Source organism: Bufo gargarizans, chromosome 7 (assembly GCF_014858855.1).
Source record: "Bufo gargarizans isolate SCDJY-AF-19 chromosome 7, ASM1485885v1, whole genome shotgun sequence".
Lineage (NCBI taxonomy): Eukaryota > Metazoa > Chordata > Amphibia > Anura > Bufonidae > Bufo > Bufo gargarizans.
The window spans coordinates 87274475-87298792 of NC_058086.1; the positions used below are offsets into that span (position 1 = coordinate 87274475).

The following is a 24318-nucleotide window of genomic DNA, read 5'->3' on the forward strand; positions in this document are numbered from 1 at the left end:
CACCCATTTTTGGCAATGCCCTACATGTGGGGCCCTTGCTGCATTTGTCACAGTGAAATACAAGCGTTAGATAGTGCTGTTATATTCTGGTATTAAAAATACACCCATTTTGGGCAAGATAATACATTTGCGGCCTCTGCATTTGTCACAGAGAAATAGAAGCGTTAGATACTGCTGTTATATTCTGTCTTAAAAAAAACTATTTTGGGCTAGTTAATAAATTTGCCGCCTTTGCTGTTTTTGTCACTTAAATACAAGCGTTAGATAGTGCTGTTATAGTCTGTTACAAATAAAACACCCATTTTGGGCAAGATACTAAATTTGTGGCCTTTGCTGCAAGTAAAATACAAGCTTGAAATACTGAAATTATATTCTGGTTTTAAAAAAACACAATTTTTTTGCAATAACCTACATCTGGTGCCTTTGCTGCACTTGTCACTGTGAAATACATGCTTGAAATACTGCAATTATATTCTATGTTTAAAAAAAACACCCATTTTTTGCAATATCTTACACCTAGGTCCTTTGCTGCATTTATCAATCTGAAATACAAGAGGTAGATAGTGCTGTTATATTCTGGGTTTGAAAAAACACACATTTTTTGCAATACCCTACATCTGGTGCCTATGCTGCATTTGTCACAAGCTTAAAATACTGCAATTATATTCTGGTTTTAAAAAAACACCAATTTTTTACAATACCCTACATGTGGGGCCTTTGCTGCATTTGTCACAGTAAAATTCAAGCGTTAAATAGTGCTGTTATATTCTGGTATAAAAAAAAAAATTGGGCAAGAAAATAAATTTGCGGCCTTTGCTGTGTTTGTCACTGAAATACAAGCGTTAGATAGTGCTGTTATATTCTGTTATAAAAAAAACACCACCCATTTTGGGCAAGATACAGTAATACATTTGTGCCTTTGCTGCATTTGTCACAGTAAAATACAAGCTTGAAATACTGCAATTATATTCTGGGTTTAAAAAAAGATACCCACTTTTTGCAATAACCTACATATGGTGCCTTTGCTCCATTTGTCAATGTGAAATACAAGCTTTTAATACTGCAGCAATATTCTGTTATTAAAAAAAAAACACCCATTTTTGGCAATACCTTACATCTGGTGCCTTTGCTGCATTTGTCACTGTGAAATCCAAGCTTGAAATACTGCAATAATATCCTGGGTTTAAAAAAGAACACCCATTTTTGGAAATAACCTATATCTGCGTCCTTTGCTGCATTTATTACTGTGAAATACAAGAATTAGATAGTGCTGTTATATTCTGGGTTTAAAAAAACACCAATGTTTTGCAATACCCTATATCTGATGCCTTTGCTGCATTTGTAATAAGCTTGAAATACTGCAATTATATTCTGGTTTAAAAAAAAAACAAATACATTTTTTGCAGTGCCCTACATCTGGGTCCTTTGCTGCATTTTGTCAGAGTGAAATACAAGCTTGAAATACTGCAATAATATTCTGGGTTTTAACTGGAAGATACCTAGCTGGCAATATTTTTCCTTTCCCTGTCTTGTACACTCATTTGGCAGATAACATGAGCCCCTCCCTGCAGTTGTCATTGTGCGGGAAGGTGCATTTCATGGTGGACACCTGGACTCGTTTTTATGGGCAGGATCAATACATGTCTTTCATGGCCTACTGGGTCAAAGTGTTTTGCGGCAGTGGCAAAGCAGCACCCCGGTTACATGGCCCGGTCATTTTTGACCCCCCCCCATGATTGTGTTGTCCTGGCTTCCACACCAGGCATTTTACTCCTCCTCCCCCTTCTCCATGCACACCCTTCCATCCACACAGCATCATACCCACTTATTCTCCTTCCTATCACATGTTTAAAGTCCAAAATTGCCATGCAGTGTTATAGCTGATCAGCATGGGCGACAGTAGCCGCACACTACTACTACTACTACTACCATCCGACAGCCGATCTACTGCCTTGTATGTTCCATGCTATGCTGCTTCTGCTGCCACTACTAATATAGTAACATGCCTCTATTAACCTACCCTTTGTAGTGCAAACTATTTCATAAATGTACCCCAATGTGTTTATAATAAAACAATAATAAAACAAAAAAAAAAAAATATATTCTGGGTTTAAAAAACACACATTTTTGGCAATACCCTATATCTGGGTCTTTTGCTGCATTTTTTTTTACTGTGAAATACAAGCTTGAAATACTGCAATAATATTCTAAATAAAAAAAAAACACAAATTTTTGTCAATACCCTACATCTGGGGCCTTTGCTGCATTTGTCATTGTGAAATACAAGAGGTAGATAGTGCTGCTATATTCTGGGTTTAAAAAACTCCCATTTTTTGCAATGCCCTACATCTGGTGCCTTTGCTGCATTTTGTCACAAGCTTGAAATACTGAAATTATATTCAGATTTTTTTTTTTTAAAAACACCCATTTTTGCAATACCCTTTGTGGGACCTTTGCTGCATTTGTCACTGTGAAATACAAGCGTTAGATAGTGCTTTTATATTCTGGTATTAAAAATACACCCATTTTGGGCAAGATAATACATTTGCGGCCTTTGCTGCATTTGTTACAGAGAAATAGAAGCGTTAGATACTGCTGTTATATTCTGTCTTTAAAAAAAAATCAATTTTGGGCTAGTTAATAAATTTGCCGCCTTTGCTGTTTTCTCACTTAAATACAAGCGTTAGATAGTGCTGTTATATTCTGTTACAAATAAAACACCCATTTTGGGCAAGATACTAAATTTGCGGCCTTTGCTGCATTTGTCACAGTGAAATACAAGCTTGAAATACTGAAATTATATTCTGGTTTTAAAAAAACACCAATTTTGTGCAATAACCTACATATCTGGTGCCTTTGCTGCATTTGTCAATGTGAAATACAAGCTTGAAATACTGCAATTATATTCTGGGTTTAAAAGAACACCCATTTTTTGCAATATCCTACACCTAGGTCCTTTGCTGCATTTATCAATGTGAAATACAAGAGGTAGATAATGCTGTTATATTCTGGGTTTGAAAAAACACCCATTTTTTAGCAATACCCTACATCTGGTGCCTATGCTGCATTTGTTACAAGCTTAAAATACTGCAATTGTATTCTGGTTTTAAAAAAACACCAATTTTTTTTGCAATACCCTACATGTGGGGCCTTTGCTGCATTTGTCACAGTAAAATTCAAGCGTTAAATAGTACTGTTATAATAAATAATAAACTTGCGGCCTTTGCTGCATTTGTCACAGAGAAATACCAATTTTTTGCAATAACCTACATATGGTGCCTTTGCTCCATTTGTCAATGTGAAATACAAGCTTTTAATACTGCAATAATATTCTGTTATTAAAAAAAAACACCCATTTTTGCAATACCTTACATCTGGGGCCTTTGCTGCATTTGTCACTGTGAAATCCAAGCTTGAAATACTGCAATAATATTCTGGGTTTAAAAAAACCATTTATGCATTACTGTGAAATACAAGAATTAGATAGTGCTGTTATATTCTGGGTTTAAAAAAACCCACCAATGTTTTGCAATACCCTACATCTGATGCCTTTGCTGCATTTGTCACAAGCTTGAAATACTGAAATTATATTCTTGTTTTTAAAAAAAATACCCATTTTTTGCAATACCCTACATTTAGTGCCTTTGCTGCATTTGTCACAATAAAGTATGAGCTTAAATTACTGCAATTATATTCTGGTTTTAAAAAAAAACACATCTTTTTTGCAATACCCTACATGTGGGGCCTTTGCTCCCTTTGTCACAGTGAAATACAAGCGTTAGTGCTGTTATATTCTGGGTTTAAAAAAACACCCATTTTGGGCAAGGTAATACATTTGTGGCCTTTGCTGCATTTGTCACAGAGAAATAGAAACTTTAGATACTGCTGTTATATTCTGTCATTAAAAAACAACACCAATTTTGGGCAAGTTAATAAATTTGCAGCCTTTGCTGCATTTGTCACTTTGAAATACAAGCTTGAAATACTGAAATTATATTCTGGTTTAAAAAAAAAACACCCGTTTTTTTAAATAACCTACATCTGGTGCCTTTGCTGCATTTGTCACAGTGAAATACAAGCTTGAAATACTGCAATTATAATCTGGGTTTAAAAAAACACCAATTTTTTGCAATAACCTTCATCTGGTGCCTTTGCTGCATTTGTCACGGTGAAATACAAGCTTGAAATACTGCAATTATAATCTGGGTTTAAAAAACACAAATTTTTTGCAATACCCTACATTTGGGGCCTTTGCTGCATTTGTCACAGTGAAATACAAGCGTTAGATGGTGCTGTTATATTCTGTTATAAAAAAAACACCCATTTTGGCCAAGATAATACATTTGCGGCCTTTGCTGCATTTGTCACAGTGAAATACAAGCATTAGATACTTCTGTTATATTCTGTTTAGGAAGGCGCAAAGGTCCGAAATTGATGGAAGGTACGTGTCACCGAGGTTCCTGGTCTCGGTGAGATAAGAACCGGTAATTTTATGTGTCAGCGGCAGCTAGTGCTCGCTGACAATGTTTTGCTTGTGTGGCTGTAAAGTTTTACTAGTGTGGCTGTAAAGCCAATCCAGGCCGGTTCTTAGTGGGAGCAGCCAAAGAGCAGGGTGGGTGGCTGTTCCCCCACCTCCAGGCTAGGTTTTGGGCTGTGGTATAAAACCCAGCCTGCAGCTCAGCTGGGGGTGGAATGAACCTCCAGGTGATAGTGGAGCTTTGTGTTTTGGTAGCTGAGGAATTCTGCCATATTGCAAGGCTGAGAGCCGCATGAGAGCTGTCAGCCGGAGCCAGGCACCCTAAAGCCTGCTGTGGACTGCCAGGTGATGTGTTTTTGAGTTCTGCAGACTTTTTCTGTGGGAATTAACATGAGGATTCCTGTGGTGTGAATTAACACCAGGGCCCTGCAAAGTATTGTGGTTTTTTTCTGCCTTTTTGTGTGAATAAACACTGACTTTTGTTTTTCAACCATTGTTTTGCCTCTGTATTGCGTCCGCTTACCCTGCCTACCAGAGCAAATCCCTACATCTATTATAAAGAAAACACCAATTTTGGGCAAGATACTAAATTTGCGGCCTTTGCTGCATTTGTCACAGTGAAATAATAGCTTCAAATAGTGAAATTATATTCTGTTTTCTAAAAAAACACAAATTTTTTGCAATACCCTATATCTGGGGCCTTTGCTGCATTTGTCACAGTGAAATACAAGCTTGAAATACTGCAACTATATTCTGGGTTTAAAAAAACACACCAATTTTTTGCAATACTCTACATCCGGTGCCTTTGCTGCATTTGTCACATTGAAATACAAGCTTGAAATACTGCAATTATATTCTGGGTTTTGAAAAAAAGCACCAATTTTTTGCAAAACTCTGGGGCCTTTGCTGCATTTCTGACAGTCCAATACAAGCGTGATATACCGTTGTTATATTTAATTTCTGGTATTAAAAAAAACACCCATTTTTGGCAAGATAATACATTTGTGGCCTTTGTTGCATTTGTGAAAGTCAAATACAAAGTTTAAATACTGCAGTTATATTCTTGGTTTAAAAAAACACCAATTTTTTTGCAAGACCCTACATCTGGGGCCTTTGCTACATTTGTCACAGTCAAATACAACCAGTCAACACTGCAGTTATATTGTTGGTTGAAAAATTTAAAAATTTTGGGACCGTGTAGTAATAGTATAAAATTCCCCTGTCACACTATTGTGTGACCTCAAGAAATTTATTTTCCTCTTTATGACACCGGCAATGCCTTACTCTCAGCGAACTTAATTGTTGACTATTGGCGGTTACATTGTCACCTGACAAAAACCATCTGTTAGTTTGGTAGGTGAACGCAAAGAATGAAGAGAGCGTCAAATAAGGGACGTGGCCCCGGTCGTGGTGCTGCTGATGGAGCTCCTGTTGCAGGGAGAGGACGTGGTTGATCTTTGCCAGCTACACGCACAAGTGAAACAACTTCCTCAGGTGCGAGTAGGCGACAGAACCTTCAGCGTTATTTGGTAGGGCCGAATGCGGCTCTACGAATGGTGAGGCCAGAACAAGTACAGGCGTTAGTAAATTGGGTGGCTGACAGTGCCTCCAGTTCCTTCACATTGTCCCCCCACCCAGTCTCCTGCTGAAAGATCAGAGTTGGCACCTGCAGCCCATGTCCATCAGTCCTTCACCTCACCCCCTTGCAAATCAGTCAAGCAGTCTGAGCCCCAAGTCATAGAGCAGTCTCTTCTGCTTTTTGATGACTCTGTTAGCAGGGTTTCCCAGGGCCATCCCCATAGCCCTGCCCCAGAAGTAGAAGAGATGGAGTGCACCTATTAACCAACCACTTATGTTTCAGAATGAGTACATGGGTACATGTCTTAACGATGAGTACATGAGTACATGTCTTAATGTTTGTTTAGAACAGCTGGAGGGGGTTATCACAGGTTATATTTCCCAATGTTTTGGGGTGTACCCTAATTTAAACAAAACAAATTTAAAACCAAAAACCAGTGTAGGCTACCTCCTCCTCCTCCACCGCTGCTTCCACCTACACCGTGACATCCACCGCCTCCTCGACCTCCTATTCCATATGGACCTTGTCCCCCTAGATCAAGATTACTATTTTTTCTTTTTGCGCATTTTATGTTATTTTAAGTCCTATCCCTATCCACAAAGCCCTCTAGCCCTTTCCATGACTTTTTTAGAGCCATTTTAGTGCTCCAAAGTTCGGGTCCCCATTGACTTCAATGGGGTTCGGGGTCAAGTTCGGGTCCCGAACTCAAACTTTTTTTGTGAAGTTCGGCCGAACCCATCGAACCCGAACATCCAGGTGTCCGCTCAACTCTACTCATGATGTGAAAATGTGAACAGCATGATGAGGAGAAATGTTGAAATACCAATTCTAATTGGACCAGGACATTTATTGGGCTATTAATGGATCAAACACCTGTTGTAAATCTTGCCATTAAGCTCCTAGTTAGAGAAAAGCAAGTTGTGTAAAAAGTACTGAAACATTGAACAGTTGGACATGTGCATTTAAAAGTTTAGAGAAGGTCACATTACGTTTACCTGTTAAGGTTAGAATGCATTTTAGGTTCATCCTGAAATTCCACCCACAAGCCAAATATCCCAAACTTTTTGTGAGTAGTTGTATATAGTCTACACATTATGCATTGTGTATAACTTATTTTCTACTTATAGCCAAGGCTCTGTCTACATGTTTTCTTCTCTCAGGTTTTCATAACTTTTGATGATAAGATTATTGCAGCACACTGCGTTTTCTTACAGTCAAAATGGTTAAAAACTTGAGAGAGCCCAAATAGACGAAATTATGTCAGTCCACAGATAAAGAACTCACGTCACCCACCAGTGCTTAAGAATGCTCTCTTTATTTGCTTCACAGCAGATCAATACATGGGTAGGGAAATACACACATGGATTGGCCAGTGGCCGTTTCGTGTACACGAATGCTTCTTCCAAGGTTGCTGGAAGAAAGCTACGTAGTAACTTATATTTTCCTCCCATATCTACCACGAAAGACAGGGTATCAAAAATACCTTGATAACACACTATATAAATACATAATGACAAGTACCCATTTACAAATCACAACCTATAGAAAGGATAGGTAAGTTCTCTCATTAAGACCCATTGGGCCTATAGCCTTGGACTTCATGATCCACATTGTGTCAAACTGCAGAAGTCTAGCATGTCTATCCATTCCACCCTTGGGTACTTACTCCCTCTGCAAACCTGCAAAAATCAAGGTGGTTAAATGACTACCATGAACCTTTCTCTTATGCTTAATAAGTCTAGGGACTCCTTTTCAACTCTTTATTACATGGAGATGTTCCCAATTGCTTTTAAATAAAGGTCAAATAGCTTTACAGATGTAGCATACACTGAAAAATCAGAGTGACATGATAAACGGATTCACCACATGTTACAAATTCCCTATGATTAGCAATCAATCAGTGCACACGTATTTACAAAAAACATCAGTGGCCACATCTATAATTTCCTTTCAATGTTAAATCGTGTAGCCAATTTGAGCAACATTTTGGAAATCTATCCCTCATCAATCACTCAAATTTCATCATCTCTTGAAAGATAAAATTGGAAAAATGTGTTGTCTTATCTTTCAGATCAGAACTGGCTTCTAATAAGTGCCTGGAATTATCTTTTTTTTTTTTCGACTGCCATACAGCAATGTATGTCTATCCCGTTCATCAAAAGATTCAGTGGTACAAAAGTTCAGTCTCTTCAACAAGAGATCTACTAAATCAAATTGCAGGATACCAGGTTGAACTGGATGGACAGATGTCTTTTTCAGCCTTATAAACTATGTTACTATGTATAACAAGGAAATGCAATCATTTGACAAAGTGTCACTGGATAGATTAATCACATTACATACATTTTTTGAGGCACCTTGAGGTGCACATTCTCAGGTTCTATTACAGTGGGATGCGAAAGTTTGGGCAACCTTGTTAATCGTCATGATTTTCCTGTATAAATCGTTGGTTGTTACGATAAAAAATGTCAGTAAAATATATCATATAGGAGACACACACAGTGATATTTGAGAAGTGAAATGAAGTTTATTGGATTTACAGAAAGTGTGCTATAATTGTTTAAACAATATTGGTCAGGTGCATAAATTTGGGCACTGTTGTCATTTTATTGATTCCAAAACCATTAGAACTAATTATTGGAACTCAAATTGGCTTGGTAAGCTCAGTGACCCCTGACCTACATACACAGGTGAATCCAATTATGAGAAAGAGTATTTAAGGGGGTCAATTGTAAGTTTCCCTCCTCTTTTAATTTTCTCTGAAGAGTAGCAACATGGGGGTCTCAAAACAACTCTCAAATGACCTAAAGACAAAGATTGTTCACCATCATGGTTTAGGGGAAGGATAGAGAAAGCCGTCTCAGAGATTTCTGCTGTCTGTTTCCACAGTTAGGAACATATTGAGGAAATGGAAGACCACAGGCTCAGTTCAAGTTAAGGCTCAAAGTGGCAGACCAAGAAAAATCTCAGATAGACAGAAGCGACGAATGGTGAGAACAGTCAGAGTCAACCCACAGACCAGCACCAAAGACCTACAACATCATCTTGCTGCAGATGGAGTCACTGTGCATCGTTCAACCATTCGGTGCACTTTACACAAGGAGATGCTGTATGCGAGAGTGATGCAGAGGAAGCCCTTTCTCCGCCCACAGCACAAAAAGTGCCGCTTGAGGTGGGCTAAAGAACATTTGGACAGGCCAGCTTCATTTTGGAATAAGGTGCTATGGACTGATGAAACTGAAATTGAGTTATTTGGCCATAACAAGGGGCGTTATGCATGGAGGAAAAAGAACACAGCATTCCAAGAAAAACACCTGCTACCTACAGTAAAATATGGTGGTGGTTCCATCATGCTGTGAGGCTGTGTGGACAGTGCAGGGACTGGGAATCTTGTCAAAGTTGAGGGACGCATGGATTCCACTCAGAATCAGCAGATTCTGGAGACCAATGTCCAGGAATCAGTGACAAAGCTGAAGCTGCGCCGGGGCTGGATCTTTCAACAAGACAACGACCCTAAACACTGTTCAAAATCCACTAAGGCATTTATGCAGAGGACCAAGTACAAAATTCTGTAATGGCCATCTCAGTCCCCAGACCTGAATATAATGGGACATCTGTGGTGTGACCTAAAGAGAGCTGTCCATGCTCGGAAGCCATCACACCTGAATGAACTAAAGATGTTTTGTATAGAGGAATGGTCCAAAATACCTTCAACCAGAATCCAGACTCTCATTGGAACCTACAGGAAGCGTTTAGAGGCTGTAATTTCTGCAAAAGGAGGATCTACTAAATATTGATTTCATTTCTTTTTGTGGTGCCCAAATTTTTGCACCTGCCTAATTTTGTTTAAACAATTATAGCACACTTTCTGTAAATCCAATAAACTTAATTTCACTTCTCAAATATCACTGTGTGTGTCTCCTATATGATATATTTAACTGACATTTTTTATCGTAACAACCAACGATTTATAAAGTAAAATCATGACGATTAACAAGGTTGCCCAAACTTTCGCATCCCACTGTATATGTAGATGGTAACCTTGATAGCATAACACTGAAATCCTCCTTGATTTTATTTGTGTATCATAAAGGGTATTTCATCATAAAAATGTATAATTTTTTTATCATTAAAGGGGTTGTCCCATGAAAAATATTCTACAGTTTTCAAACCAGCACCTGGATCTGAATACTTTTGTAAATGCATGTAATTAAAAATGTTTTATAGCCACAGAGTTATTCAATTAAATGTATCTGTATAGCGGCACCTGCGGTTTGTTCTTTTTCTTATTTCTTTGTCCGGCTCACTGAGAAGGCCGCACATGCTCAGTTCCATCCTTCAAATGCCTTCTGAGCTGTGATAGGAAGAGAGCTGCAGTAAAATGGACATGCCCTCTGAGCTATAGAAGAAAATACTCTCCCCTTGAGCTTGCAGCTTGATATAAATCTAGCAGAACAATGATCTCTGGATCCATGTGAGGTACAGGGCTGGATCTAGCTTTCTTAGAAAGAGATTTTCATGTACTATATGATTTTCATTTTTTACATTAATCATAGGATAACCCCTTTAACGTAATCCTTTTTTTTTTTTTTTTGCAAAAATGGGTAGATGGTTTTTTGAAGCCAATGTAGAGAATTTTTTGAAGCCAATGTATTTTACTTCTTGCCGTGACTCTTAACTTTCTCCCTTGTTTGGTCTTTTAGCATGGCAAACTTGAGTTTCCCAGTCAGACTATTCACTCTGACTGAAGAGGAAAGAGTGACTCAATTAGAACATCAAACATTACACTGATAAGTGCAGTGTTCTTCTATTGGCATCTTTAGCTATGCCTCTCAATACAAAGCTGTCATGTTGTTATCCTAATTATACAATCTATTATTATACTTGGAGATAACATCTTTCCTTAGCAGCAGTAGTAAATTAACCCCTTCCCGACCGCAATCCCTATATATATATATATATATATATATATATATATATACGTGATAGCTGCACATACCCCATGCAGCTACCACGTATATAAACGTTCTGGCAGCTCTTTAATCCAAGCGCTGCAAAGCGCTCTGATCTGGAAGGGTGTGGACTGGCAGATCCCACTACCAAACCTATCCAGTCAAAAGGAAATACAGCCCAGAACAAAATGTAAGCAGAACTGTCTCATTAGGCCTATTTGTCAATGCACAGGTGGCGCATGTGGAATGTCCTCTCCTGGTTTACTAAGTTTCCATACTAGTTTGGTTTTGATTGGAACATTTGCAAATTACAAATATTTTTTTTTAAGGTCATTATACTGAAAGACTTGAAGCATGATGGTAATTTCACAGAAAAACAGAAAATGGACCTTAACAAAGTAAGATGCTTTTGTTCTATTAGTATTGGGAATAGAATTGTGAGGGGATAATGGTTGCTTTTACATTGTATGCAAGGAAAGGTCAATTTTCTCCAGGGTTTGACAGCATTCCAGCATTCCAGAATGGGCTATGTATAGATATAGTGGCATCTATTATCATTACTTAAAACTATAGCTTAACCTCCCTGAAGTTTACATACTGATATAAAAATATATGTGTATATCTAGCTTGTTTTAAATTATTTAACAAAAATTTGGGGGGAAAAATGTAGATTGCTTTAGATCCACCAGAGGATCCAATTATCTACATAAGATTCATACTTGTGTCCAAACTGTATCAGTTTACATTAAAGGGTTATTCCCATTTCAGACAATTTATGGCATATCCACAGGATGTGCCATAAATATCCAATAGGTGCTCTCTCTGTACACAGCAAGCGTAAAATGGGTATCGGAGAACCCCTTTCTCAAGACACATGCTGGTCCCAGGTCTCCATAGGAACTTCACTGTGGCAGGCACTGGAGCCTCTAGCAGACTCAAGGCTAACACAGCAATTGTGCAGGATTCCTTTTGGCCCCTGTGAGCAATGCCTCTCACATGCATTGGTCAACATTGACCACATCATTTGAGGAGATAAATGTTCACTGATCACAGACATAAGCTCTGGGAGCTATATAAAACAGCAGGTCCCTGGAGGCTACTGAGCCTGCTCAGCTTCTGGACTTCTGCAGTAAATGTACATCGGGGGTCTGGAAGGGTTTTATCTATTCCTCAGTCACCAGTTCATGCTGTCCCCAAGGTAGGGCAACATAAAACTGGTGATAGTTTCTCTTTAAGAGTTCACACACACTTTGCAGCTTAAGTTATAGACCCTTTAACATTTTACATGGCACATGCATTTCTTATGGATTTTTAAATATATGAATTATAGGTTTTTTTCAGGCATTTTTCCATGTAGAGAAAAGGATGAAAAATGCTCAAAAAATGTCATTGCTTCAGCAAGCTGCATCTTCAAAAATGCCATAAATACAAGAAAGCATCCCACTTGGATAAAAAGCCACAAAAAAAGCACGTTTGTCCTGCATTTCATAATTCCCATAGACTTTAAGTTAACATCTAGAGTTGGCATTTTTACAGAAAAAATGCAAAAAAGGCTAAATTCTATTTTCAAAAAAATTTGTGAATCCAGAAAATGGATATCTAGAATTAGTATAATTCAGCTCACTACTTTAGGCACACAATTCAACATCTTCAAAGTACAAAGGTAATCCAGCAAAAAGTAATTAAAATGTACAAACTTTATTGCTAGAAATGTATAAAATCCAAAGATTCATGACTAAAATTGGGTGCAGTAAAAACAAATGTTATGACCAAGGTTTATGAAATCCACAGCAATGCGTTTTGGCCTTGCTAGTCCTTCCTCACAGCCATGTTGGAGGGGATAGCAGGTGGTATTAGATAGTCTCCACCTTGCTGTCCTAGAAGCCACATAATTACTGGTGTAATTAAATATGCATAGAAAAACATGTAGCCAAGATCAATGTATCACAATAAAAACATGCATCATGAAACCATCATACAATCATTCCATTTGGCCTCAATTGCAAAAGTGATCTCATATTATTATATTATTGAAATTCATAGATATGAAGGTTTTATGATATATGTTTTAGGCCTCATGCACACGACTGTTGTGTGTTTTGCAGTCCGCAAATTGCGGATCGGCAAAACACGGATGGCGTCCGTGTGCGTTCTGCAATTTGCGGGATGGCGTGGACAGCCATTATTATAACTGCCTATTCTTGTCTGCAAAACAGACAACAATAGAACAGGTATTACTTTTTCTAGGCACCACATAACGGAACTACTGATTGGGACAGCACACGGATTGCAGACCGCATCTTTTGCTGCCCCGTTGAAGTAAATGGGTTTGCATCCAAGCCGCAAATACTGCGGCTCGGATGCAGACCAAAACAACAGTCGTGTGCATGAGGCCTTAGGCTGAGTTCACATTACCGATTAGCTTTCTTCTGATCAGTTATTTTGAGCATCAGTTATGCTCAGTTAGCAGTAAAAATAACTCATCCATCTTTTTTGAGCATCAGTTATGATTAGAGATAAGCGAATCGGTAAAAGGTGAATTGCGTTATGGATTTCGTTACCATGGACCAAACGCAATTCTAGGATGGAATGCATTACTAAATGCCTTTAGAGGCATTCCGTTAATCATTCCGTCATAATAGAAATCTATGGGCTGCAAAACGGATCTGTCCCATTTCCGTTATGCAGGGGAGTCCTAGTTATGATCATTGATCAATTTACATCAGTTTGTGTCACTTCCTTCAGTGATCTTTTTCTCATTTATTTTTTTTGACGGGAGAAAAAGTACAGCATGCAGGACTTTTTCTCCCATAAAAAATAATCTCTGTTGGAGGTGACACAAACTGATGCAATCTGATCATAACTGATGCTCAAAATAACAGTTGATAAAAAAAAATGGCTGCACAACTTTTCACATACAAACAATAGAGCTGAAAAATGGGGATCACTCTAAATTAAGGTGGCATTATACCTACTATAAATGGAAAAATGGAAGCTCTTAGCGCCCATTTTTGATCAAATGGATCCGTTTTTCTTTCTGTTCTTCTGACGGATCAGAATGGAAAACGGTTAAACGGTGATCTGACCTCAGCCTTAGGCTGGGTCACTTTTTGCGAGTTCCTACTGTAGGGGTGCATCGGGGGATCTTCAAATGTGACATGGCAACTTAAAATTATCCCTGTGAAATCTGCTGTTTAAAATCCATATGGTGCTTTTTCCCTTCTGCGCCCTGCTGTGTGCCCATACAGCTGTTTACGATTACAGATGGGGGTGTTTCTGTAAACTCCAGAATCAGGGTAATAAATATAAAGTTTTGTTTGGCTGTTAACTCTTTCTGTGCTACAGGAAAAATGGATAAAAATGTAAAATCTGCAAAAAAAGTTAAATTTGACCTCCATTTTCCTTTAATTCTTATTGAAGTCACAAAGTAAACTTCATAACTGAATTAGTACTTTAAAAAGTAGGTTTGGAAACTTTCTTAATAATGTTCTAAATTTCTTCTAAAATGCAAAACCTTTATGCCAACATAAATAGACATATGGGGAATATTAATTAATAACAATTTTATGAGGTATCGTTATCCGTCTTAAAAGCAGAGAAATTAATTTTTTTTAAATAGTGATTTTTTTAAAAAATTGGTAAATTTGTGATCTTTTAATAAATAAATAAATGTAACAAAGCTGCGACACTCACCGAAGTACTGATATCTCCTTTATTGAAACTTCCTTAGAAGGCAGCATAGAGGATCCAGGGGCGGACACAATATTGCAAGTGGCGACGGCCGTTTCGCGCGTGGGATCGCGCTTCCTCAGGCCGCTTAATACCTCATCGCGCACAGGTGCGCTTTATACAGGTGGACAGAGGGACGGCCGGCGCCGCCAGCCACTATCGCGCGCCCATGGATTAATTACATAAATTAAAAAACATGCAAGCAACAAGTACAATTGTAAGTGCTAAAAACGAGTTAATCAGCACCAAGCCGGATACAATTTATCTAATAAGAACCGAAACCATATATAGAAGGCAGGGAGAGTGTCAGGCGGCACAGTACAAGATCAAGGGCAATAAATGCATTAAATTTCAAATAATAATGTTCGGGCTGTTAAAGCCACGTAATACCAGTATGGAAAATCACAGGTGCAGAACAACATTATAAATACACACAATCGCACTCGCGAAAAAATCGCATCATGCGAACAATCCCCCTCTATTCCGAGCGCATGCGGTTTATAAGAACACTGACATATCATTCTTATCGTTCATGCCTGCCGCACCCATCGCTCCAGTTTGCATAATCCACCTTGCCTCCCTCTGCAGGAGCAGGCGATGCCGGTCACCACCCCTGGGGATGGGACGGACATGCTCCACCGCCGCAAAGGAGAGGCAACGCGGATGGGTATCGTGGGCAGTGCGGATATGATCAATGAGGCGTGGGCTACCTCTACCGGACCATATAGAACCAACGTGTTCACAAATGCGTTCGAATAGAGGGCGGATTGTTTTACCTATATAAAAACGTTTGCAGGGACAAAAAACTACATATACCACATAGGATGTACGGTGGATTTTGAGATTGATTTATTTCAGTCGATTCGTAAGTTGTACCTCAAAAAGCTGTTTGTTGAGACCCCCTTTCAGGGTTCTGACCCCTTACAGGGAGAGGTCCCAGCTACCATGTCTTTTACCGATTTTCATTTACTAGGCAGATTCAGTGACGAGGAGATAGCCTGTATTCATTTTCTGTCCAACACTGAACTAGAAGAACCTGTGGACGCCACAGGTCACTTCAATAGGTACATGGGGGGCATCGGGTCCACCTTCCTTCCTCCCATGCCGACCGGCTCGGCTATAGACCTTTTCCACAAGCGAGTATTGAGAGAAATGCGTGCGCTGGTGTACCCCGCAGCACCCTCTAACCTAACGGTAGAGGAATCCCGCGCTCTCTTGTGGCTTAGTAAACAGAATAATATGGTCATCAAGCCGGCCGACAAGGGAGGGAACGTGGTCCTGATGCCCAGGGAGTACGATATGGAGGAGGCATATAGGCAACTAGGAGATAGTATGGTGTATTTAAAGCTTAGGGGAGACCCTTTACCTGATGTATCCTCAAGGTTGTATAGCTTTATTAATCAATATGTGTTTAATGGATTTTTACCCAAAACCATGAAAGATCGACTTATCCCTGCCTTCCCCAAAATTCCTACATGGTACTTCGTACCCAAGATCCACAAATCACTGACCCGACCCCCAGGTCGTCCGATCATTGCGGGGATCGGTTCAGTGACGGAGCCCCTGTCTGGCTACATTGATTGGCTTCTTAGACCCTTGCTAAATAGCACTCCGACGTATCTAAAAGACACAAGGGACTTTCTCCGGGCACTCAGAGGCCTTGAGTGGCAGGATGATTTTAACCTTGTGTCTTTGGACGTCGAAAGTTTATATACCCGTATCCCCCATGATCTAGGACTTCGGGCAGTCAGTACAGTTTTGAGCAAAAGCGATAAGAGTGCGGTATTTAATGACTTCGTTCATGAAGCATTGGACCTTGTCCTTAGTAATAATGTTTTCCAATTCGATGGATAGTGGTACCGCCAGGTACTAGGTACTGCAATGGGCACTCCTGTTTCATGCACATTCGCTAACCTGTACCTGGCGGTATTTGAATAGACCTATATCTTCTCGGTGGATAACCCCTTCCTGCGCCACATCCACTTGCTTTTAAGATACGTGGATGACATCTTCCTGGTCTGGTCGGGGAGCGAGGGGTTGTGCCGTGCATTCGTCGATTATCTGAACGCACGGAATCAAATGAATATGAAATTCACCATCAATTTTGGTGGTGAGGTTCTGGATTTCTTAGACGTGCATGTCACTGTAAAGGATGGCATTGTACATACCAGTGGCTATCTTAAGCCCACGGCGACCAACTCCCTCCTCCACCAGACCAGTTTCCACCTGCCGTCTGTCAAACGTGCAGTCCCGTACGGACAGTTCGTCCAACTGCGCAGGATAAACGATACCGATGAAGGTTTTTTTCGGCAGGCTGGAGAACTTAGGGGCAGGCTTCTAGATAGGGGTTATCCACGAGGAGTGTCTCTGCAGCTCTTCGCAAAGCGGCCCAATTGGACCGGAATGTTTTGCTCATGGAGCGAGGAATTAATGCCAAACCCTCACGCTTTGCTTTCTCCTTTCAATATAGTCCCGCCGCCGAGGTAGTTAGACAGGTAATTAATCGAAACTGGGACTTACTGAAGGGGGATTCTACTCTCAGCAGCTTCACCAGTAAAAAAACGCTGGTCACATTTAGGAGGTGCCCTACACTCAAAGACAAACTTGTCAGGAGTGTATTCTCTACACCTAAGGGCGAGATTTGGCTTAAAAAGCCTATAGGCAATTTTAAATGTGGCCACTGTTCATTCTGTGCATTAAATGTCTGTAGCAAACATTTGCAGATAGGGGGGATACAACACACTGTACAGGAATTTATAAACTGCCGTACATCCTATGTGGTATATGTAGTTTTTTGTCCCTGCAAACGTTTTTATATAGGTAAAACAATCCGCCCTCTATTCGAACGCATTCGTGAACACGTTGGTTCTATACGGTCCGGTAGAGGTAGTCCACGCCTCATTGATCATATACGCCCTGCCCACGATGCCCATCCACGTTGCCTCTCCTTTGCGGGGGTGGAGCATGTCCATCCCATCCCCAGGGGTGGTGACCGGCATCGCCTGCTCCTGCAGAGGGAGGCAAGGTGGATTATGCAAACTGGAGCGATGGGTGCGACAGGTATGAACAATAAGAATGATATGTCAGTGTTCTTATAAACCGCATGCGCTCGGAATAGAGGGGGATTGTTCGCATGATGTGATTTTTTTGCATTTGCGATTTTTTGCGAGTGCGATTGTGTGTATTCATAATGTTGTTCCGCACCTGTGATTTTCCATACTGGTATTACGTGGCTTTAACAGCCCGAACATTATTATTTGAAATGTAATGCATTTATTGCCCTAGTGTGCCGCCTGACACTCTCCCCGCCTTCTATATATAGTTTCGTAACTTATTAGATAAATTGTATCCGGCTTGGTGCTGATTAACTCGTTTTTAGCACTTACAATTGTACCTGTTGCTTGCATGTTTTTTAATTTATGTCATTAATCCATGGGCGCGCGATAGTGACTGGCAGCACCGGCCGTCCCTCTGTCCACCTGTATAAAGTACACCTGTGCTCGATGACGTATTCAGTGGCCTGAGGAAGCGCGATCCCACGAGCGAAACGTCCGTTGCTGCTTGCAATACAGGGAGTGCAGAATTATTAGGCAAGTTGTATTTTTAAGGATTAATTTTATTATTGAAAAACAACCATGTTCTCTATGAACCCAAAAAACTCATTAATATCAAAGCTGAATATTTTTGGAAGTAGTTTTTAGTTTGTTTTTAGTTTTAGCTATTTTAGGGGGATATCTGTGTGTGCAGGTGACTATTACTGTGCATAATTATTAGGCAACTTAACAAAAAACAAATATATACCCATTTCAATTATTTATTTTTACCAGTGAAACCAATATAACATCTCAACATTCACAAATATACATTTCTGACATTCAAAAACAAAACAAAAACAAATGTGACCAATATAGCCACCTTTCTTTAGAAGGACACTCAAAAGCCTGCCATCAATGGATTCTGTCAGTGTTTTGATCTGTTCACCATCAACATTGCATGCAGCAGCAACCACAGCCTCCCAGACACTGTTCAGAGAGGTGTACTGTTTTCCCTCCTTGTAAATCTCACATTTGATGATGGACCACAGGTTCTCAATGGGGTTCAAATCAGGTGAACAAGGAGGCCATGTCATTAGATTTTCTTCTTTTATACCCTTTCTTGCCAGCCACGCTGTGGAGTACTTGGACGCGTGTGATGGAGCATCGTCCTGCATGAAAATCATGTTTTTCTTGAAGGATGCAGACTTCTTCCTGTACCACTGCTTGAAGAAGGTGTCTTCCAGAAACTGGCAGTAGGACTGGGAGTTGAGCTTGACTCCATCCTCAACCCGAAAAGGCCCCACAAGCTCATCTTTGATGATACCAGCCCAAACCAGTACTCCACCTCCACCTTGCTGGCGTCTGCGTCGGACTGGAGCTCTCTGCCCTTTACCAATCCAGCCACGGGCCCATCCATCTGGCCCATCAAGACTCACTCTCATTTCATCAGTCCATAAAACCTTAGAAAAATCAGTCTTGAGATATTTCTTGGCCCAGTCTTGACGTTTCAGCTTGTGTGTCTTGTTCAGTGGTGGTCGTATTTCAGCCTTTCTTACCTTGGCCATGTCTCTGAGTATTGCACACCTTGTGCTTTTGGGCACTCCAGTGATGTTGCAGCTCTGAAATATGGCCAAACTGGTGGCAAGTGGCATCTTGGCAGCTGCACGCTTGACTTTTCTCAGTTCATGGGCAGTTACTTTGCGCCTTGGTTTTTCCACGCGCTTCTTGCGACCCTGTTGACTATTTTGAATGAAACGCTTGATTGTTCGATGATCATGCTTCAGAAGCTTTGCAATTTTAAGAGTGCTGCATCCCTCTGCAAGATATCTCACTATTTTTGACTTTTCTGAGCCTGTCAAGTCCTTCTTTTGACCCATTTTGCCAAAGGAAAGGAAGTTGCCTAATAATTATGCACACCTGATATAGGGTGTTGATGTCATTAGACCACACCCCTTCTCATTACAGAGATGCACATCACCTAATATGCTTAATTAGTAGTAGGCTTTCGAGCCTATACAGCTTGGAGTAAGACAACATGCATAAAGAGGATGATGTGGTCAAAATACTAATTTGCCTAATAATTCTGCACTCCCTGTATTGTGTCCGCCCCTGGATCCTCTATGCTGCCTTCTAAGGAAGTTTCAATAAAGAAGATATCAGTACTTCGGTGAGTGCCGCAGCTTTGTTACATTTCTTCCTTAAATTGTGACTTACAGTCTGCATCTTTGTCCTGCTGAGCACCACATAGTGAAGCACATTATACCGCACTACGGTCATCCCATTATTGACGGCAACATCAGTGGAAGCAGTGCCGCCGTGTTCTTCTCTATCTCCCCTTGTATATTTTAATAAATAAAGGTAAAACATATTGACCCACATTTACCACTAACATGAAGTACAATATGTCAAAAGAAAACAATCTTAGAATCGCTTGGATAACTAAAAGCATTCCAGAGTTATTAGCACAAAGTCAAATATATCTCTTAGATGGGACAAACCCAGGCACTCAGCATATACAAAAATATTATACTATATACCGTGTATGTGTATATATATATATATATATATATATATACAGTACAGACCAAAAGTTTGGACACACCTTCTCATTTAAAGAGTTTTCTTTATTTTCATGACTATGAAAATTGTAGATTCACACTGAAGGCATCAAAACTATGAATTAACACATGTGAAATTATATACATAATAAAGTGTGAAACAACTGAAAATATGTCATATTTTAGGTTCAACAAAGTAGCCACCTTTTGCTTTGATTACTGCTTTGCACACTCTTGGCATTCTCTTGATGAGCTTCAAGAGGTAGTCACCTGAAATAGTTTTCACTTCACAGTTGTGCCCTGTCAGGTTTAAAAAGTGGGATTTCTTGCCTTATAAAAGGGGTTGGGACCATTAGTTGCGTTGTGGAGAAGTCAAGTGGATACACAGCTGATAGTCCTACTGAATAGACTGTTAGAATTTGTATTATGGCAAGAAAAAAAGCAGCTAAGTAAAGAAAAACTAGTGGCCATCATTACTTTAACCGCCTCCGGACCGCCTAACGCAGGACCGCGGTCCTGAGGCGGCTGTCTCAGGCAGAGTCACGCATTGGCGCGTCATCTCGCAAGATGACGCTCTAAGCCGGCCGGTGCATGCGCATCGCGGGCCGGCAAAAGTTAGAGGGCTATTACATGATCAGCCTGCCAGCCAATGATCGTGGCTGGCAGGCTGATGATTTTCAAAAAAAACGAATCACAAGCCATATAACACCTTATATTTATAGTTAATATAAGGTGTTAAATGGATTCTCTGCTCCTCTGCTGGTCCTTTTGGTCGGTTGGTTCCAGCAGAGGAGCAGACATCACCGTGAGTACACACAAAACACTACACTTAGCACCAGATCACCCCCCATCACCCCAATTAACCCCTTGATCGCCCTGTCAATCACATAGTGAAAGGGAAAAAAGTGATCAGTGTAAACTGTCACTTTTTTTTTTTTAATGGTATTGACTGTTAGGTTTTAGGATAGTTTAGGCCCCTTGGTTAGGTAGTTAGCGATCATTTAGAGCCCAGCCCACCGCACCACAGTCACTGATTCGCTGATTAGCGTATCGCTAATCAGCATTTGTACTTTTATAGTATCTGTAAGTGATCAAAACTGATCACAGTCAGATCTATAATAGTATTAGTGTCACCTTAGTTCTCCCTCCACCCAAAACGCAGTGTTTGCCCGATCAGGCCTGATCGGTCGCCCACATGTGCGTTCACCCACGCCCGCCCCGCCGCAGTGACCAAATTTTTATCACTGCACAATCGCTTTACAAGCGCTGCGGCGATAAAAAAATAAATCAGTTTTGATATTTTTTATCAATCGCAGCGGCTTCCGGTACTTCGCTAGCCTCCCATTTATAAGACAGGCTTGCTTTTTTTCTTGGGTAGTCTCAGGGAATACCCCCTAAATTTTGTAGTCCAAATGTCAAATAAGGGGTATTCTTCTGAAGAGGCCTACAGGCTTCTGACCCAGTCGGATGAGGAATGGGAACCCTCATCTGACGAATCCAGTGGGTCCCTGATACCACCAGGCGTACCCGGCCCCGTGTTACTACACCACAGGTTGCGCAGGATCCGCTTCAAGGGCAGCAGAGTGGGGCTGGCGCTGTCGGATTACGTGGTGAGGCATACACCAGCAGCGCAGCCCACCCTGGACCTAGTACCAGCACTGCCGTACAACATGGTGAAGTGGCGAGCACGAGAAGGGCAGTTGAAGCTGGTACGGTGGCACAGTGCAATAGTTACCCTGTCGCAGCCACCCCACAGACAGGCCCGTAGAGCCCCTAGAGTCCCGGAGGTGATGGCAAACCCTGATTGGCAGTCCCCAACTTCAGCCGCACCATTAGTTCCCCCTTTCAACGCCCAGTCTGGAGTTCGGGTTGAGACAGCTCAGATCGGTTCGGCACTGGGATTTTTTGAGCTGTTCTTGACTGTACATCCCAAGCAAGCGCGCCCGGTATGGGGTCAAATTGTATAAGCTCTGTGAAAGGGCCACAGGCTATACCCACAAATTTCGGATCTATGAGGGTAAAGATCAGACCCTGGAGCTGGTCGGTTGCCCTGACTACCTGGGGAGCAGTGGGAAGACAGTCTGAGACTTGGTGTCACCCTTATTTGGCAAGGGGTACCATCTTTATGTGGAGAATTTCTACACAAGTGTGCCCCTCTTCAGGCATTTGTTCCTAGAACAGATTGGCTGCTGTGGCACCGTGCAACCTAGTCGCTGGGGCTTCCCCCAATGGCTCGTTATCACCCGTCTTGCAAGGGGGGAGAGGGCTGCCTTGTGTAATGAAGAACTGCTCCCCCCGAAAAAGATGTTGTGTCTGTAGCAGGAGTGGAATAAGGCGTGACACCCGCTATTTCTGTCTTGACTGCCCTGACCACCCTGCCCTATGCTTAGGGGAGTGTTTCCGGAAGTACCACACACAGGTACACTTAGCATAGGGATTGCATCTCACAGGACAGGCACACAGGGCAATTAGGGCCCATTCACACAGAGGGACTAAGTGCATAATGTACTTCGCCACATCTCTGGGCGATTTGCGCTTTGCACATTGTCCCATGGGGAAGGAGAGGTTTGTCCTATAAAGGTTAAAAAAAAATAAAAAAAAATCACTCGTAAGCAAAAAATTAACGTTCTGTTCAAAAAGTTTAATAAAGTTTATATGTTCTGTTCAAATGTTATTATAAAAATAATAAATTTATTGCGTTGCGGCCTGTTTTTTTTTACCTTCCAGGTGGACCAACCGATCGACTAGCTGCAGCACTGATGTGCATTCTGACAGAAGCATTGCGCTGCTGTCAGATTACACAAAAGTCGGTGTATGCGGCGCTGCAAGACGATATTTCTCCTCTGCAGTAAAAGATACGTTTGCCGAGGCATATGAGCTGAGGGGGCGGCGGTGTTCATATGCTTTGGCAAACACAATGCCAGGGCAGTACAAACACCCCACAAATGACCCCATTTTGGAAAGAAGACACCCTGAGGTATTCTCTGAGGGGTATATTGAGTCCATGAAAGATTGAAATTTTTGTCCCAAGTTAGCGGAAAGGGAGACTTTGTGAGAAAAAACTAAAAAAAATCAATTTCCGCTAACTTGTGCCAATTTTTTTTTTCTAGGAACTCGCCATGCCCCTCATTGAATACGTTGGGGTGTCTTCTTTCCAAAATGGGGTCACATGTGGGATATTTATACTGCCCTGGCATTTTAGGGGCCCTAAAGCGTGAGAAGAAGTCTGGGATCCAAATGTCTAAAAATGCCCTCATAAAAGGAATTTGGGCCCCTTTGCCCACCTAGGCTGCAAAAAAGTGTCACACATGTGGTATCGCTGTACTCAGGAGAAGTTGGGCAATGTGTTTTGGGGTGTCATTTTACATATACCCATGCTGGGTGAGATAAATATCTTGGTCAAATGCCAACTTTGTATAAAAAAAATGGGAAAAGTTGTCTTTTGCCGAGATATTTCTCTCACCCAGCATGGGTATATGTAAAAAGACACTCCAAAACACATTGCCCTACTTCTTCTAAATACGGCGATACCACATGTGTGACACTTTTTCGCAGCCTAGGTGGGCAAAGAAGCCCACATTCCAAAGAGCACCTTTAGGATTTCACAGGGCATTTTTTACACATTTTGATTTCAAACTACTTCTAACGCATTAGGGCTTCTAAAATGCCACAGCAGTATAACTACTCCACAAGTGACCCTATTTTGTAAAGAAGACACCCCAAGGTATTCCGTGAGGGGCATGGCGAGTTCCTAGAATGTTTTTTTTTTTGTCACAAGTTAGCGGAAAATGATGATTTTTTTTTTCTTACAAAGTCTCATATTCCACTAACTTGTGACAAAAAATAAAAACTTCTATGAACTCCTTATGCCCATCACGAAATACCTTGGGGTGTTTTCTTTCCAAAATGGGATCACTTGTGGGGTAGTTATACTGCCCTGGCATTTTAGGGGCCCTAATGCATGAGAAGTGGTTTGAAATCAAAATGT

At 40.8% G+C, this 24318-nt stretch overlaps 1 protein-coding gene across 1 annotated transcript in view; it reads left to right on the forward strand.

The window, feature by feature from the left end:
* Window positions 1-24318, forward strand: part of GUCY2C (guanylate cyclase 2C) — a 576500-nt gene that overhangs the window by 271805 nt on the left and 280377 nt on the right. The window contains exon 14 of the mRNA XM_044302403.1: window positions 11338-11406. Coding sequence (XP_044158338.1) covers window positions 11338-11406 — 69 coding nt within the window. The remainder of the gene's footprint in view (window positions 1-11337; window positions 11407-24318) is intronic.